The sequence below is a fragment of the Chiloscyllium punctatum genome, chromosome 1 (genome assembly GCF_047496795.1).
Source record: "Chiloscyllium punctatum isolate Juve2018m chromosome 1, sChiPun1.3, whole genome shotgun sequence".
NCBI lineage: Eukaryota > Metazoa > Chordata > Chondrichthyes > Orectolobiformes > Hemiscylliidae > Chiloscyllium > Chiloscyllium punctatum.
This window is the reverse complement of record NC_092739.1, coordinates 53,178,651-53,198,249: the sequence shown is the minus strand read 5'-3', so window position 1 is coordinate 53,198,249 and position 19,599 is coordinate 53,178,651. Positions and strand designations below refer to the sequence as shown.

General features: G+C 41.4%; 1 protein-coding gene across 7 annotated transcripts in view; it reads right to left on the bottom strand.

The window, feature by feature from the left end:
• The window catches only part of slit2 (slit homolog 2 (Drosophila)), a 461,089-nt gene that overhangs the window by 151,661 nt on the left and 289,829 nt on the right, over window positions 1-19,599 (bottom strand). For all 7 annotated transcript variants that reach the window (XM_072562078.1, XM_072561956.1, XM_072561971.1 and 4 more), the window contains exons 11-12: window positions 18,734-18,805; window positions 7,983-8,054 (exon numbers count right to left, since the gene is read on the bottom strand). In XM_072562078.1, coding sequence (XP_072418179.1) covers window positions 7,983-8,054; window positions 18,734-18,805 — 144 coding nt within the window. The remainder of the gene's footprint in view (window positions 1-7,982; window positions 8,055-18,733; window positions 18,806-19,599) is intronic.

The window sequence follows — 19,599 nt, the reverse complement described above, 5'->3', positions numbered from 1 at the left end:
TCTTTGCCCCATCCTGCACCTACATGCTTAGTTTCAGCCAATGTGAACAAGAACACCCAGGTCTCATTGCACCTCCTCCTTCCACAATCTATTGCCATTCAGATCATAACTTGCCTTCTGTTTTTGCTAACAAATTGGATAACCTCACATTTATCTACTTTATACTCAATTTGTCCCTTCACTCAACTCGTCCGAAGCATCTCTGCATCGTCATACAATTCACCTACCTACTCTGTTCTGTGTTGGTTGAAAACTTGGAGGCATTACATTTAGTTCCCTCATTTAAATATTGTGAATAGCTTGCTCCAATCACTGATTCCTGTGATATCGTACTTGCCACTGTCTGCCACATGGAAAAAGATCCATTTATTCCTATACTTTATCTCCTGCCTGCCAACCAGTTCCCTTTCCAAGTACACTATCTCAAATTCCGCATCCTTTACTGTCACATGCTAATTTCTTCTCAAAAGCCTCTGAAATTCCAAGTAAACTGCATCCACTATGTCCCTTAATCAACTCTACTAGTTGCATCCACAAAACTTCCAGTTCATTTGCCAAAGTTGATATCGCTTTCATAAATCTATGCTAATTCTGCCCGATATTGTCAGGTTTTCCAAGTGCTCTGCTATTAAATCTTTTATAACTGACTCAATCATATTCCCTACAACGGATTTCAATCTAGTCCATCCTGTTTTCTCTCTGCCATCTTTTTAAATTAGTGGAGTGATATGAGCTACCCTCCAATCCATAGAAACTGTTCCAAAATCTACAAAGTCTTGAAAGATAGCCATCAATATATCTCTCCCAGTTTAGATATTTTCTGATGGCACAAATTGAGATAAAAAAATGGAAGAGATGAGACACAGGCTGTCGACTTGCTCATTCCCATTTTATTTTTTTGGTTAAAGGCAAATGACCCCTATAAGCATTGTTCACTTCATAGATTGTGGCCAAAATAGACATTTACAAGGAGTTCTGCCTCTCCAACTGTAATATTTCAAAATAAATCCCTTGGAGTTTTCGAGAGCAAGACTGAAGCAGGAAACTGATCATTTCATATGCAATCCCCTGGTTTTTCATATTGACTGACATAAACTCTGATGATAATCTTTTTCCTCTTGTATTCTCTCGTGCAAGAACCTCTTTCAAAGGTGCATGTTCAGGTTAAAAAAAACTAAAGCACAACAAAAATCCATTCTTTTGCTCATCCTAAAAATATCTTTTATAAACAACGTTAAATTAATGTGACAAGTGAACATTAAACCAAATGTCAAGTACACAAATCAATTACATAAATGTTACTTATATGCATTTTTCTCCCTCTTATAACTTGACAAGTCTGGCTGTTACTTAGAAATTTCAGAGCACACCAAATCTCAATGTAAAATTCCCACTAGATCACCAAAATATCTGGTACAATGGGCTGGATTTTATAAAGGAGCAAAAGTAAATATACTGACAATATCACACTGCGGTTGTAGGTAATTTGACAAGTTACATTGATTGGAATTTTTCCAGATGGCAAACTGATAAAACCATAGCTTGGCCAATGGATGGTGGGGGCCTTCCAGTGGGAAAGCTGGGGCAGACAGTAATTCCTCAATTAAAACCTACCACCTCCTCTCCTCAGTTGCAAATACCAAAGGGCTACAGCTGCAGGTATAGGCCACTTAGTAGAGGGATTCTTCTTAAAGGTCTGGCAACTATTTATTATAAATTTGAGACTTGTCTTTGGAGATCACCTCCATCTTGAGGTTCCTTCTTATTCATCTGCTCTTATTGACAGTATCCACTTTTGTTTTGGTAAGCGGTTGATCTCCCAGAATAAACTGTCCTCTATTAGTTAGTTCAGACTTGGAAGTCTGCCCGTCGATCTAAATTAACCAAGGGTCTAAGGAACCGGTCACTAATTAGCTGCATTCCCCATAATCTCCTTCTATATCCTTCTCCCATCAGCATTAGCAGATCACTAACCAGCATTTCACTCTAAAATCTAATAGAAATCCGAGGAAACCTGTTGGATCTGGAAGGATTTGGAAACTGGATAGATTACAGCACACCTATATGGTTTCATTTCCTTTCTGCTTATTCCATTCTAGGTGATACTTTTCACCTAGGATTGCTATCCACTGAATGCAAATGAAAGAACTCGGTGTAATCACTTTTTTCACAACAAGGGCTTTTTTTTGTAGCACTTTCTGATAGATGGTGCTGTTACTCATAATCTCCAGGTAACCCGAGCTCATTGCAGATCATGTTTGACAATTGTAATGAATGTGATGTCACTGCAAATGTTTATGTTTAGCATTACTGCACACAGTTACCAGTGAGAGGCTTTCCAGTGGCTGGAATGTCATAATCTCACAGTAGCCAAACCACAAGTAGCTCGCTGCACACGACACATTCCAGGAGTATGACTTTGGACAGATGTCCAGTGTACTGTGGTCAGGCTTTTCTTATGAAGCAAAACAAAAACAGCTTTACTTGCTTGCACAGACTGGTCAAGTAGAGAATGATACATGCTTATGTGATGCAAAGGTTTTTTTAGCATGCCTTTGTTGGAGAGGACTGTACTAATAAAGTAACCACATGGGTCATAAATTTCTTCATGACAAACCCTTGGTACATAACAACTTTAAATTTGCAGTTAAATGTTCCTCAGGTGCTGTGCTGTTTGAGACATGTTGTACTGATATGGCATTCACTTGTTTTTACTGTTGTTTGGAAACACAGTTTAAATTCTGTAAGTGAGTGAGTTCTAAATAAAAAGAATCTCGTTCATAGAGATTATTGTTGGTGTACAATTTGCATTTGAAATGCATCAATAAATTCTAATCATTATTCTCACATTGCTCATTCTCAAATCACTTCCAGCAGGGCAGAACTTGCACAACATTTCACGATTGGGGTTTTGCTAACAGTTTTCTGTCCCCAAAGACTAAGCCTTCATCCTATTGCTAAGGGACAGTTATAAGGCCTTCTTGACAAGGTAAACAACTTACACTGCATTCACTCTTAATATCCACTTCATTTTTAGATGATGGTAAATCTCAAGAAGCTTTTGGGAGTTCGCCCTCGAACCAAGCTGCTCATTTCATTAGACTGGCCAAGATCTGACTCAAGTTAGTACAATTAGTGCTGCTAATTGATTCCAGCATAGAGCTGAGAACTTTGCCAACCTTCAGGTAATTCTCCTTATTGTGTTGAAGATTGTTAGCTGTGCTAAATTAAGCCACTAAATAGACAAAGGCATTGCATCTCGTCATATCTCATTGTCAGTTAGCTCATCCTATAACAAGTGCACTTCCTATCAGCTAATGACTGTGCTGATAGTACAGACCACAATTGAAATGATCCACCATCCAGCTAAAGGTGATAGTACAGGAATTAAAATGAAAGGCAAGATAAAGTTCTAAACTCACACAACCCTGCACAAAGTGCTTAGCAAATCAAATTCTTGTCATTAAGTGGTTTTAACCAACGAGATGAAGGGTATTTTCTGAACTGAACACCCTTCACAAATCGAGTGTCTAGAGATTTTTTTGTTTAATCTTACAAGCTACTTGTTACTGTTGTTCTGAGCAACTAAAATGCATCTGGTTTCTCTTCAGCTGGCCCTAGCAATGGGACATCTCCATTCCTGCTGCTTGCTTTGACAGTTTATGATAAACATATCACATTCTTTCACACATCGTAGAGCCAAAACCAAGACATCCAATGGAGCTGGGGTCAACAAATATGACAGTTCCCACAAAGGATCACCGGCAGAGACTGAGAAACTAGATTCCACAAATTCTCTACGCTTGCTTTGTCTGCAGTGTACAAACTCACTGGAGGTAAAACGAGTCTGACCCCTAACCACCATTCTCTACTGGAATCACCCATTATTCTGCAGAATCCTGGACCAAGCCTTTAGAGAACTTTGGGCTAAGGAGTGTACTTCCAGCAATTCAATTTAAAAGTCTGAATTTCTGTGAATGTTCACTCTTTATGTTTCATGTTTATTTTACTTAGTCTGCAGTCAAAAGACCTGTTTGAACATCCTTGATTCGTTATGAGATGAAACATCATTTACACCTGCTCGTAAACAGCTTAACTCACTTCAATTTCACTTCAGTTTAAAATAAACTGACATGAGAGTGGAGATCTTGAAGGGACAAACAAAAGAGTCCAATATAAACTCTATTAATGTAGTACACAGGATTTTTGGTGGTTGAGAAATGTCCATCTTAACTTTTAAATGTCATTCTGATTTTTCAAGTATCATGATTTAGTTCAACGGGATGAAATAATGCCTGGCATTTGTGGTGAGTGGATCTGCAGGCAATCACCAATGGTAGAGGATTAGAGTAGCCTGGGAGACTGCAGACTAATAGCTCCCCTTTGGTGGATCTGGAGGAGACATATTGTTCAACTCATTCCACAATGAAACGCAAGATAAAAAATAGTTTTACCTAACATTTTATTAGATTAGATTAGATTAGATTACTTACAGTGTGGAGACAGGCCCTTCGGCCCAACAAGTCCACACTGCCCCGCCGAAGCGCAACCCACCCATACCCCTACATCTACCCCTTACCTAACACTACGGGCAATTTAGCATGGCCAATTCACCTAACCTGCACATCTTTGGAGTGTGGGAGGAAACCGGAGCACCCGGAGGAAACCCACGCAAACACGGGGAGAACGTGCAAACTCCACACAGTCTGAGGCGGGAAATGAACCCGGGTCTCAGGCGCTGTGAGGCAGCAGTGCTAACCTTTCCTGAGTCCATGCTGGGCTGCTTGTTACTACTGGAAGCTCTGCAGCTCAGTGCAATCCATACAACAGAATAATGTGGGACCCTAATAACTTGATAGCCTTCCTGCAGAGCAAGGCCATTGTTTGTCTGTGGCAGAGATCAGACACTTCTCAAAAGCCAGGAATTACAATGCCAGCGGGAGGGAGTGTGGGTTGACTGCAGAGCTCTGATTTTAATTCCAACCAACACTGTTTTTCACTCCCACTCAATTCATGCCAAGCAAGAAGGGTGAAAATTAGGGCTTTTGGTTAGGTTTTGTCCATCTTTCTTGCTCAGGTCTGAATAAGGTTCATTTGAACTTCAGCTAAGTCTTCTAATGCAGGCCTTGAATAACATACATCAAATAGTTAAGAAAACACCCATTAGCTTCTACAAAATCCTTATTTTACAACATTTTTGACTGAAAAGCTGTGGATTGAACACATTTACATCATACACTAAAAGAACAATCATAATATAACACAGCAGAGTCTTATCGTCTCCCACCCCCTCTCAGCACTACCTATATACTCACAAATGAGGCCTTTCTGGGTCCCATGTGGGCCAGAATGGAGGCAGGGAACTAGAAAGAAATGATGGCGATACTGTATATCTAGATCTCCCACCTCAGTTTCCAGTCTCATATATTTTCTTCAAGGGATCATGGGCCTCTGAACTCTCCTGTGCTTCCAAACAAACTTGTTCAGAGCTTATTAAAAACCTATCTCTCTGAAGGTTTTGCATTTTCCAGGTAATGTTTTGGTGCTGCTTACTTTTGACCAGCTGAAGGAAGGCATGGACAAACTGACAGCCAATCATGGAGGACAGAGCCATTTATAAAGACAAGTGTAATGGCTTTTCATTGGTGGAAGGTTTGCCTCCTTTGGATTTAAAGTTGCAACAGCCATCACAGATCAGGGAGGAGTCAGAATTAGGAACTTTGCCAATTCAGAAGATTGCCACCCTCCTGGCATCATGTAGGCATCAGAACAGTGGGCACACTTATTTGGATACCATTTGGGAGACTGGGAGGAGTGTCCTGCAGTCAGTATCATTGTGAGGTAGACTGGAGGACAGCATGGTGGCTCGGTGGTTAGCACTGCTACTTCACAGTGCCAGGGACCTGGGTTCGGTTCCAACCTTGAGTGACTGTCTGTGTGGAGTTTGCATATGTTCCCCGTGTCTGTGTAGGATTCCTCTGGGTGCTCCGGTTTCCTCCCACAATCCAAAAATGTGCAGGTTAGGTGAATTGGCCATGCTAAATTGTGCATAGTGTTAGGTACATTAGTCAGGGGGAAATGGGTCTGGGTGGGTTGCTCTTTGGAGGGTCGGTGTGGACTTGTTGGGCCGAAGGGCCTGTTTCCACACTGTTGGGAATCTAATCTAATCTGAACACCAGGTAGTTGGAAATGGATGCTACATCCTCAGATACTGAGGTGACTGAAGATAAGAAACAGTGGCCTTGATAGAGGTAGCAATGGGCATCAGGAAGCTAAAGGACAGAAACCAAGATCACAAAGAGAGAGAAGGATCTACCCTGTAAATAAAATCTACAGACAGAGATGAAGAGATTAGATTAGATTACTTATAGTGTGGAAACAGGCCCTTCGGCCCAACAAGTCCACACCGACCCGCCAAAGCGCACCCACCCATACCCCTTCCCCTACATTTACCCCTACATCTAACACTACGGGCAATTTAGCATGGCCAATTCACCTAACCTGCACATTTTTGGACTGTGGGAGGAAACCGGAGCACCCGGAGGAAACCCACGCAGACACGGGGAGAATGCGCAAACTCCACACAGTCAGTCGCCTGAGGCGGGAATTGACCCCGGGTCTCTGGCGCTGTGAGGCAGCAGTGCTAACCACTGTGCCACCGTGCCGCCCAGTCATCTGCCGATGACTGAAAGCCATTGGCAAAGGAGAATGCTATTTTCTATGTAGACGGTCATGACCATCTGTACGCTTGTCAGTGCAGATCTTTGTGGCACTGCACAGATAGATGCAAAATGGTGCAATATCGAGAGGACAGATACTCCTCACTAAGTCTGGACAACACATTAGATTTACAACTCATGGGAGACTCAGAATACACTGGCTCTGACGCCTGAACAGGTCAGGGGGTGCCCTGCAGTACCCTCCTGTCAGGATCTCTGTCACTGTACTGGTCTGCTGAGCTCTTCAATAATATGGTCCTCCAGAGAATATCACAGAGCTGATCAAGGAGGAATAAGAGATGAGTGAGGAAGGTGCATTTGAGGTGGTGGATGAGAACACCAAACAGTGGGGTTCCCCTGTTGCATGTTGAGCTGACCTCCTCTTCCACCGTCAGATGGGCAGGATCTCTCTCCACTCCTTCCTAGATCCCAGACCTCGAACAGTCCCTTGGCTCGGCTCAGTGATAGCAGCTGTGGGTGCCTGAATGAATTCTCTAATTTCACCCAACAAACCTGAACCTGGGAAACAATTCATCTCTCCCAATAATTAAAACCACACAAATTCATCTGTACACTGATGAGACAGAACTACACTGAATTGCTAAAAACAATTACTCCAGACTGGGAATGCACAAATAGATGTATTGTAATCTTCTAAGATTGGCGGTAGGAAGGTTCTGTGATTCATGAACAGCCCAGCCTCAATTGCATGCTGCCTGTCACCTTCTCATTAAAAAGGACTCAGCTGTCAGCAAGCCCAAGGGACACAGGGTGTGGGCAACAACACAAATTAAGTTCATTGGATGGGTGATCACAGTCAGGGGAGCTGGGAGAAATATTAGGACACAAAAGTTCTAAGGTTTCATTGTGAGACCTATCTCCTACTCCTCTTGGGATACAAGAAACTAAAAAGAAAAGAAACTTTACTGGGTTTCTTAACTGGCTTTGCTGGCAGACTGTGTCTAACAGAGAAGGCCTCAGTAATAGCCCATTCAGGTCTCAGTCAGACAACTGATGGAACCCAACTGATATACTAAAAGAGAACCTCGCTGGCTTGATTTAAAATCACAGTTGGCTAACTGGATTGGGAAAATAGTACATATGTTCCCTGGCCAATGTCCTTTTCATCCGACCCCTGTCCTTGGTTTCACTCGGGCAAGGGAGTTAAAATGGAGGCTATTAGCAGTTTTCGGAAATTGAAGAACAATCGTCAAATGTTTCTTTCCACAAACTGTTTCACAGGAATTGGTTAAACATACTTACAGTAACTGAAGAGAGAAGAGTCCCTCAAAAAGGCCTTTAGGCAGCTCTGTGATTTTATTTCCATATAACACGCTGTGTGGGAATGAAGTAAGAAACCATGAGTTAAAATCTACATTGAAACAATAATATTCATTTTCCGTCTATTTTCCCCACCTCTTTAAAAGACTTGTGGTGATTCACATCACAAAATTATTTTAATTCAAAGCAAAATACTGTAAATGCTGAAAATGTGAAATGAGCACAGAGAATTAGTGATTTTTGAGAAGATTTGTAGCTCAGGTTGATAAGTCTGTAAGTTAGCTCGCTGAGCTTGAAGGTTTGTTATCAGATGTTTTGTCACCATACTAGGAAACATCATCAGTGAGAGTCTCTGCTCTCGCTAGTCTCCATACACACAGACAAAGAAGGACACCACTTTGACTGGGACAACACACACATCCTAGAACAGGCGAAACAAGATTTAAAAGGATGTTGCCCGGGTTGGAGGATGTAAGCTATAGGGAGAGGCTGAATAGTGGAGCTGTTTTCCCTGAAGCATCGAAGGCTGATGGGTGACCTTATTCGAGGTTTATAAAATCATGAGGGGAATGGATAGGATAAATAGACAAAGTCTCTTCCCTGGGTGGGGGAGTCCAGAACTAGAGGGTGAGAAGGGAAAGATTAAAAGAGACCTAAGGGGCAATTTTTTCACGCAGAGGATGGCACATGTATGGCATGAGCTGCTAGAGGAAGTGGTGGAGGCTAGTTCGATTGCAACATTTAAAAGGCATCTGGTTGGGTATATCAATAGGAAGGCTTTGGAGGGATATGTATTGGGTGCTGGCAGGTGGGACTGGATTGGGTTGGCAGATCTGGCCAGCATGGATGGGTTGGACCGTAGGGTCTGTTTCTGTGCTGTACATCTGTAAAAGAATTCTTAGAGACATGGCATTCTAACCATAACTCCATCAATAAACACATCAACTTAGATCCTATCTATCTATCTTCCCTTGAGCAAAAAACGGAAATGCCATCACCAATCTTAAGAAACCAAGACCTATAATAGAGAGGCGGGACATACCACCAGCACTTCACCAGAGACTCTCACTGATGCTGTTACCTAGTATGGTGACAAAAACATCTGAAAACCAACCTTCAAACTCAGTGAGCTAACTTACAGATTTAACACAGAGAATGCTAGAGAAACTCAGTAGATCTGGCAGCATCTGTGGAGACAGAAACAGAGTTAATAATTCAAATCCAGTTTAGAACTCTTCAGAAGAAGAGTCCTTTTGGACTCAAAACATTAACTGTTTGTCTCTCAACTATTTTCATTCATTCACTTCATTCCAAATAAGAGATTATCAGGAATTAGGCGTCAATGCTAAAGGCAAGGCTGATATTTATCATTCATTACAGGTTGCCCTGGTTCATGGGGATAAATCCCCTCCTTGAACCGCTGTCGCCTATAGGCTTTGTGGTAGAATGATGCAAATAGGTAGTTTACTAGGCTGATTGTAGATTGGAAACATAGATGGGCAGAATTTTATCAGCTCCTGTTGTTAGGTCCCCTTAGAATTCATTGGGTTGCCTTCCCTTTGCCTACCTGCCTGCCTCCTACCTCTCTCAGGTTTTACAGAGGATGGGCAAGATCGAGATTGCTCAGCCACCCTTGCCTGGTCCTTAAATGGCTAATTCATAGTCACTTCCTACCTAGCTGCAATTTTACAGCTGGTGAGAGCAAATCAAGGACAAGGGAACACTCAGCAGGTTAGCCTGCTCAGGCTTTGGGCAGGAAAGGACGAACAGGGCCAGAGATCACCAAAGGACTGCTCTATGCACTGCCATCCTTTCCAATTACACCCTTCACCTGTCATACCTCCTACTTCTGCCTCCCCACCACAAATGCTGGGCTTTTGTACAAGTGCACCCTTCTCCTAAAACATTTACGATTATCCTGGAGCCCTCAACATTTAGATTCAGGGACTAGGTATATTCCCTGCAGTGGCCACTGTTACTGGTGTCATTGATGGGAGTACAGACCTTCTAGTTAATCAGATCACTGACTGAAAATTTCTGAGATGAGCCATCCATAAGGGGCAGAAGTCCCAACTACAGCCATGAAGTAACTGGCTATGACTTAAGTAAGATTGGCTTTAAGAGCAGCAGTGAACAAATTTCACAGGTATCAACCTTTCCATATTTCCAAAATTACATTTAATGAAATACAAATTTTTAAAAGCTTCATGATGGGATTGTGCTCATAACCTCTTATTAGTCTAGGCATTTGCATTATTAGTTCAGAAACGTAACAACTAACTACAGTAAGTAATAATGTTATAGTAACTTAATTGATCCAAAGAATGGAATCAAGTTTAAAGAGTTATCTGTGTGTAGATGTGAACTAGTCTGAAAATTTTAACACATTATAATAGTAATCTCTCCTACACAGCCCAAACTTCAGTGTTATCTGACAGAATCACTTAAAAACTGAAATTTGAAGTGGCCTTTAATTGATGGGGCATTTTCACTTGTCCACACATGTGATATTTGTTGGTCCTTCACAAGTTTGCAAATACTGAGCCATCACTGAACCCTAGTCACGCGGAAAAGGGTTCAAAGGAGTGTGGGATAGCAATGGGTAGCTTTGAAAGTTGTTGACTTTCTGTTAGTGTTCCAGGTATTGTTCTGAAAGAAAACCAGTGCAAAGTTGTGTATTGAACGTGGTGCATAGCGAGGCCCTGTTGGTAATAATTATTGCATTGTCTGGTTATAGTCCCTAACTGTGGCTTTGTTCTGAAGTGTAAATCAGCTTCTCTGTTAGAATTCTGTGTTTTCAGCTTGACATTCAGATTCAATATAAAATATGACTATGTGATGGTGTTAAGCTTTATAGTCTGTCAACGTGCAATGATATTGTGAACGTTTTTGAGTTTGTGGTTCGGAAAAGACATTCTATTAGCTGCTTTATTGTTAAACAATCCTAAATTGAAGTATCATGATCTTTTCACATGAGCAACTTGAGACAAATTAAATAGAACATGAATTTAAATTTTATACATAGCCTCCAGAGTTCCATATTACTACCATCACTGCTACAAAACTAAAAGTCCAAGCCTGAGTTGCAGTATTATACAATTGTCCTATACAATCTAAACTGCAATATCACATAATACAGTGCTCTTTCTTACATACTCCAATCTTTTTTAACCATCCTAATTTAGCTGAAGCCTAATCACTGTGACAGTCCAGTGACTAAACTCTCTCCCTGCAGTGATTAAATAGGAGGGATCAATCAATTAGACTTTTGAAAAAATGTCTTTTATAAAGAAATGCCTCATTAATTAAAACCCAGATGATGGTATTTAATAGAAGCTAATCTAAAGTTTTGAAAGAAAACTGTTAAATCGAATTAAACAATCTTGTCCTTCATTGCAAACATTCTAAAATGGTTAGAGTGGCTTTGAAGATTAGTCATATTATCATTAGTTTTCAAAGGAGAATATCATTTTGCTAAGGCTTGGCAGCAAATTGTCACTTTAGAGATAATCGAATATTACACACAACAAAAAGAGATTGGTCCCTCTTTTTTTTGATGAACGAGCAGTAGTTTAAAGGCCTTGTCAGCTATAGATTGGAATATGGTCACAGATTACAGGCATTTAAAAATGAACAAAAATAAATAATAAAGAAAGCACTAGGTCTCCAAGGTTTATTTACAGTTTGTTTTTTTCTTTGTGGGTGTTGATTAACTTTTACAGAACATCAAAGTGGCTGTTTGTGGTCCCTGTGAAACTTTTGCAGAAGGAAATATCGGCCCACAAGCCACATCCGCCTCGGTTTTGCCTCATTCATGCAATTTCACCAGTAATATCCATAAATATAATTTGCAATTGCCTGCAATATGCCCTAGCATAATTTGAAAATGTGGCAACTTAACTTTTAGCGTTTTGTGAAAAAGATCAAAACCATATGTAGTTTGATTTGAAGCATTTTTGGTTTATTGAGTTGTTTCTAACATTTAAACCCTACTAGAAATGCAGCCAAGGCTCTTTACATCTCTGGCAGGGTAGGAGATGGCCTAGTGGTCTCTAGTGTTCAACTAGAGACCCAGGTAATGTCCTGGCAACCTTGGTTTGAATCCGCAGAAAGTGGAATTTGATTTTGCTAACTATCTGGAAATAAGAGTCCAATGATGACCATGACACCATTGATGATTGTTGGAAAAAACATCTTGTTTTACTAATGTTCTTTAGGGAAGGAAGCTTTGTCTGTATCCAATCTGGCCTACCTGTGACTCCACATCTACAGCAATGTGTTTGACTCCTAACTGCCCGCTGGACAGTTAGGGATGGGTAATAAATGCTGACCTGACCAGTGAAGTCCACATTGAAGCAGTTTTGGGTCCAGTATCTAAAGAAAGATGTGCTGGTTTTGGAGAGTCCAGAGGAGGTTTACAATAATGATCTCAGGGATGAAGTCAAAAATCACACAACACCACAACTGATTTCAAATAAATCTGTTGGACTGTAACCTTGTGTCATGTGATTTTTGACTTTGTCCAGCCCAGTCCAATCCAATACCAGTTCCTCCACCTCAGGAATGAAGAGCTTGTCATATCAAGAGGGGTTGAGGACTCTGGGCCTGTGCTCAATGCACGTTAGAAGAATGAGGAGGGATCTCATAGAAACTGGATAGAGTGGACATGGCGAAGATGTTTATACTAGTAGGAGAGACGAGGACCTGAGGGCACAGCCTCAGCGTGAAGGGACGACCGTTCAGAACCGAGCTTTGGAGAAATTTCTTGAATCAGAGGGTGGTGAATCTGAGGGATTCATTACTGCAAAAGGTTGTGGACGCCAAGTCATTGAGTATATTTAAGACAGAGATGTGTAGGTTCATGATTAGTAAGTTGGCAGGAGAATGACGTTGAGAAACATATCAGCTATGATCAAATGGTGAGACAGATTTGACGGGATGAATGCCTAGTTCTGTTCCTATATTTTATAGTCTTCTGGTTGCATCCTGCAAATGAATGAGAAAAGAAAATCTGAAATCCTTGTGAAACTGTGTGACCTATTGACAGAATGGGGCTGGTCATACAGCAAACTGTTTAAAGCAGTATGACACCATAATAGGGGCATTTAAAACCTGTTGCCTCTTTGGAAATAGTCTAGGCATCCTGCACTCAAAACAAAGAAATGTAGTGTCCTGTAACATACATAATAAATAGAGAGGCTCTGCCTGGAATAATCATTGCTTTATCTGGTTATAATCCCAAACTAATTTTGGGTTTTGGCCTGCCCAATTTCATTTCCAACAAGGAAGGAAGATGTTGACATGTAACTGGTCAACTTCTCTGTAAGTTCAAGGGTCAGTAAAACTGGAGTTAGCAATAGAACGGGCTGAGAAGGAGTTTTATTACCACAGTGCTAGGAGAGATTGCTTGGAAGGGTGGCACAGCATCCAGCCCAGCAAATATGTCTCATTCCAAGAGTCTACAAATTCATCTACTACAATATTTCAAAAAGAAATTGTGAAATCACTAAACCCACCAAAATTAGTTTGATTAATTGGCAAGGACCGCCACATAGGAAGCCAATCTAACATCCCTTAAACAAGCTGGTCACAGGTGGGACTGCACCAATCCTGGAACACAAGGGTAACGTGAACCCTAATTACACCTAATTGACACCAATGCTTGAGGTATCTTTGAGTCAGATGGAAAAGTATGATACTAAACCTTTTTCTACTCTAGTCTATTTTATAAATTGACAAAAATGTAACACCTGCGATGATTTTGCAAAAATCAAGCTATCAAGAATTGTGGGTAAAACAGCAGCTGCTGTATAGCAATAATAAAAAGTGGGCTGCACTGTCTCTCACAAGGTATCACACAAAGACAGGAGTTCATTAGAATTGGAGTCTGGTTACAGCAGAAAAAGAGGCTATTCTGCCTAACATAACAATGTTGGCCCTCTGGAGGTGCTGTTCACTGAATGCCACTCCCCTTCATACACTTCCCCAGAGCCCTGCATGTTTTTTTCTTTTCAGAAAACAATCCAGTTCCTTTTTGAAACCCTAATCACCTGACAGTCTGACAGAGGCAGCATCAATGTGTTCCAAAACCAAGCTTGCAGTTCATGTAAAAGGTTTTTCCTCATGTTGCTTCTTTTGCCAATCAAACATGCGCCCTCCTTCCACCAATAGGCACAGTTTCTCCCCATCTACTTTGGCCAGACCCCTCAACTATATATCCTTCCTCGGTGACCTCAATGCTCATTTGCAACAGAAAGCCAGTGATGTGATGTCACTTGTCCCTATAGTCAACACCGCCAATGTCGGATCGGCCTTCTTGAAGGTGAACCTATGGAAAGCGAGTGGCCTGGATGGACACCCTGGCTGTGCACTCAGATCTTGCATGGACCAGCTGGCAGGAGTATTTGCAGACATCTCTAACTTCTCCTTACCACAAATCTGCTTCAAGGAGACCACTATCAGCCTGGTGCCAAAGCAGGCAACATGCATTAATGAATGCTGCCCGATGGCTCTGACATCCATCATTATGAAGTGCTTTGAGAGGTTAGTAATGGCACATGTCGACTCCAGCCTCCCAGATTGCTTTGATCTACCACAATTCACATACTGTCGCAACAGGTCCACAGCAGATGCCATCTTCCTAGCCCTACACTCATCCCTGGAACGTCTGGATAACAATGACACCTGCTATTGACTTTAGCTCCATCTTAAACACCATAATTTAAACAAAAATCATCCCCAAACTCCAAGACCTAGGACGTTGCTTGTCAACTACAACTGGATCCGCAACTTCCTAACTCGCAGACCGCAATCAGTAAGGACAGGTGACTACACCTCCTTTACAATAATCCTCAACACTGCTGCTCCACAAGACTATGTACTCAGCCTCTTACTATACTCTTCCTACACTCACGATTGTGTGGCCAAATTTAGCACTAACTCCATTTACAAACTTGCCGAGGACACCACCATAGTGGATTTGATCTCAAACAATAATGAGACAGAGTATAAGCAAGAGATAGGCAGCTTAGTTGCATGAGTGAAGACAATAATCTCTCCCTCAATGTCAGCAAAACGAAGGAGCTGGTGATTTTCTTCAGGAAGCGGTGTGAAGGACATGCCCCAGTCTGTATGGATGGGGCTGAGGTGGAGGTGGTCGAGAGTTTCGAGTGCCTAGGAGCAATCACCAGCCTATCAGCAATCTGTCCTGGTTGTCAACATTGAAGCTACAGTCAAGAAAGCACATCTCTGCCTCTAACTCCGCACAACAGTAAGGCAATTTGGCATGTCCACAATGACTCTTACCAATTTTTATCGATGCACCATAGAAAGCTTCCTATCTGGATACATCAGAGCTTGGTACAGCAACTGATCTGCCCAAGACCACAAAAACTACAGAGAATTGTGAATGTAGCCCAGTCCACCACGAAAACCAGCTTTCTATCCATTGACTCTATCTGGAATTTTTGCTGTCTTGGGAAAGCAGCCAACATAATCAAAGACCCCTTCCCACCCTGGTTATACTCTACTCCACCCTCTTCCATTGGGCAGAAAATACAGAAGTTTGAAAACATTCACCAACAGATTTAAGAACAGCTTCTTCCCTGTTCTTACCTGACTTATGACTGGATCTCTCATATTTTTCTCTGTACCTTCTCTGTCACTCTAACACTATATTCTGCATTCTGTTCTATTACCCTGATATACTTATGATAAAGTATGATTTGTCTGATTAGCACACAAAACAAGACTTTTCACTGTATCTCAGTACATGTGACAATAATAAATCAAATCAAATCAAATCAAACTATTGTTTTGAAGACTTCTATTAAAACTCCATCTTTTCTGAAAGAAAATGATTCTTAAATTACCTAATCTTTCTACACAACTGAAGTTCTTCATCCTGCATACATAGCATGGCCCCACTTCTGCTGTAAGATATATGAGGCTGCTTTGTAAAATTAGTGCAACAGGGATGTCTAATCATATTGCCATGCAAGAACTTGAAATAATCCTCGTTGGTATGCTTGAATTATTGGTCAGTGCATTGATTATGGGAGTTGGGAGGTCATGTTGTGACTGTACAGGACATTGGTTAGATCACTACTGGAATATTGCATGTAATTTTGGTCTTCTTGCTATAAGAAGGATATTGTGAAACTTGAAAGGGTTCAGAAAAGATTTACAAGGATGTTGCCAGACTTGGACAGTTTGAGCTACAGGGAGAGGTTGAATACGCTGGGGCTGTTTTCCCTGGAGCATAACAGGCTGAGGGGTGACCTTATAGAGGTTTATTAAATCGTGAGGGACATGGATAGGGTAAATAGACAAGGTCTTTTGCCCAGGGTGGGAGAGTCCAAAACGAGAGGGCATAGGTTTAAGGTGAGAGGGGAAAGATTTAAAAGGGACCTAAGGGGCAACTTTTCCACGGAGAAGGTGGTGCATGTGTAGAATGCACAGCCGGAGGAAGTGGTGGAGACTGGTACAATTACGGCATTTAAAAGGCATGTGGATGGGTATATGAACAGAAAGGGTTGAGAGGGATATGGGACAAATACTGCCAAGTGGGACTACATTAGGTTGGGGTATCTAGTCGGCATGGACAAGTTGGACCGAAGGGTCTGTTTCCATGCTGTACGTCTCCATGACTGTCCTGGCTACATCACTTGAAGGTTACATAAGCCCTAAAATGGTAATCTAGAGTTGATTTTTTTTGCAACTAATTTTAGTAGCACTCACAAGTTGAACAGGTTTTAACCAACAAACTACTCTTAACTGTGCAGCTTTTCAATGACTGTACATACAGGAGACCTGACAAACCTGACATAGCCACAACTGTCAATCAGCTCAGATTGAAGACTTTACCCGCGTATAAATAAATGAGCAATTATCATGCTTCATTAAAATTTTAATAAGTAAATTCTTTTTTTAAGAACATCAAAAAAAATGGCATGGAAATGCAAGTGTTGGGCCCAACTTCCTGGCCTGCAATCGTGTGGGTGAACCGCAAAGAGAGTGATTCATTCAGGCCTGCCACAGTGGACTGTGCTGACATCATGCAGAGGTTTGGATCTCAGCTGAACGCACTTAGGGAAGTGGCAGGAAGTGGTCAGGCAACTATCCATGGAAAATGGAGGAAGGAAAACTTGGAGGGAAAGTCAAGCCCATCACTTTTTTGCAGATGCAACTAACTCATGCAAAAACATGGCCAATGGACCATGAATGATTAGAAAATAGAACCAAGACACAAGCCAATGTATGATCAGGTCATTCACTAACAATGGATAGCCTACTCATATTCCTTTGGCTAAGTTGATTTCAGAGGGGTATGGCTCTATCTTTTCCTTTTCTAATAGTATTTTATCACTTTCACAAGATGTCTTCTCACTTGCTCTATCTCTGTTGCTATCCCTATCCATTTGACATCTGTCTGAATGCTTTCAGTGCATGCAATTCATCTTTGTCTTCTTCACTCTTTGCAACATGTTTTACTAAGAGGAGAAATCTTTCCAGCATACAGCGATTGTGTTTCCCCTGTTTAGACAAGCTCCATAGTTCGGTGGCTCGCCGTGCATTTGTACACTTTAACATTCAAATCAACAGATTCAAAATGTAAGAATATAATTTTCCATCATGGAAAATGGAAATCTGCTGAACCTATTGGGCACTGTCTGCTTTATCTTTTCGACATTGGGTGAACAGAATCAAATTAGATTAGATTAGATTCCCTACAGTGTGGATATAGGCCCTTTGGCCGAACAAGTCCACACCGACCCTCCGAAGAGTAACCCACCCAGACCCATTCCCCTACCCTATATTTACCCCTGAATAACGCACCTAACACTACGGGCAATTTGGCATGGCCAATTCACCTGACCAGCACATCGTTGGATTGTGGCAGGAAACCGGAGCACCCAAAGGAAACCCACATAGGCACAGGGAGAATGTGCAAGATCCACACAGACAGTCACCCGAGGCTGGAATAGAACCCAGGTACCTGGTGCTGTCAGGGAGCAGTACTAACTACTAAGCCACCGTGTGACGAAAGGTTAATGAGCCCTAGTCCTAAAGGAAAAGGGAGAGAGAAAGATAAATAAAAAAAATTACTGTTCCAAAATGGAGCTCACACTAACGTGTGCTGCCACCAGTTGCTTTTCATGTTAGCATGTGTAAAATTCCCCTAAACCTCAGGCACCAGCTTCACTTAGACAATGTGGCTACAACATTGCTGAAGTTATTTATGGAAGTTTTGAACTTCTGCTGGAAAATTCCTTTTGGTTTACCCGAACATAGAACAAGCAAAGCTGCTCTCACGTCCTGGTGAAACATAAAAGTGTACTGTGTAATTTAGGCCTTCCTCCTCCTCTCCCACACACCCATGGACCCAGACTTACACACAGTGTTTGATTTCTTAATGTCTATATATGTGTGCTGTAATGAAAACTTTGTGACAAATATGTTTAGTTAGGGCTAAATGGAGAACCAAAAAATGGTAATTAAAATGAAAATACCTATCTTGGTGCAATTGCTTGTTGAACCCATATGTAATTTGAAGTCTAGTTGATATATGTCATTTGTATACATTTTGTGTTACAATATCAAGGCAATTTAAAATGCACAACTGGCAGACTTTTCTTTTGACATGTTTAACAAGTTTGACATATAATGTGGAAAATGAGTTACACTCAAAACAAGTAAACTCAAGCAGTCCCACAAATTCTGAAGAAACTTACAGGGAATTAAGTGACCTCAGTCCCTGGAAAGCATCCGGTGCAATTTCTGAAATGTGATTGTTGCTCAGGTCTCTGAAAAGAAAACAGTGTATTTTTAAGTTAAACAAATGTAAACGGCCACCTTAAAAAGGCACACAACTGGCTCACACGTACTGAACACTTTCCATTCTCTCTTGTGTGTTTTTTCTGTGTTCAAGACAGACTGGTCAAGGAGACAGCAAGGTCAAGAACTATCTTTAGGCTTGGACTTCTTAAATACAGTGTCCTTTACGTCTTAAGGTTGAATACTACAATACATGCTATTGAGAAAAATGTAGTAGGCTCCAATTTTACTGTTATATTATTGAAGAACTATTCCACAAACTATACTTTCTAATGCCAGTTTTTCTACTCCACTTGCTTCTCCGCACATACTTCTTTCATTCACATGGCTCGACTTCAGATATCTGCTCTTCCGTTTACTTAACTCTGTCAGCATTGTACTATATATACCCAGTGAGAAGCACCTCTATGACACCATCACAAGATTGCTCTACAGTCCAAAGGTCCTTACACAACAGGCACTACCAACGCCTTAAATCTGTTTTGCATTAATTTTTTTCAGTTTTTCAGCAAGGTACTTATTGGACTGGCACCAAACATTTGGAGAATGTCCCAATCTCCAAAGCAGCTGACTATCTGCTTGGCTGGCATCTCCAAGAGTCCCAGCAACAACAGCACCTTAATGATGGGCACTACTGGGAAAAAGAAAACATGGATTCCAGAGAGGGGTAAGTCAGAGAAATTAGGTGGGGAGAGAGATCAGGGAGCCTAGGGAGGAAGACAGGATTTAGAAACCTTCAAAGGGAACAAAGTGGGTAACATTT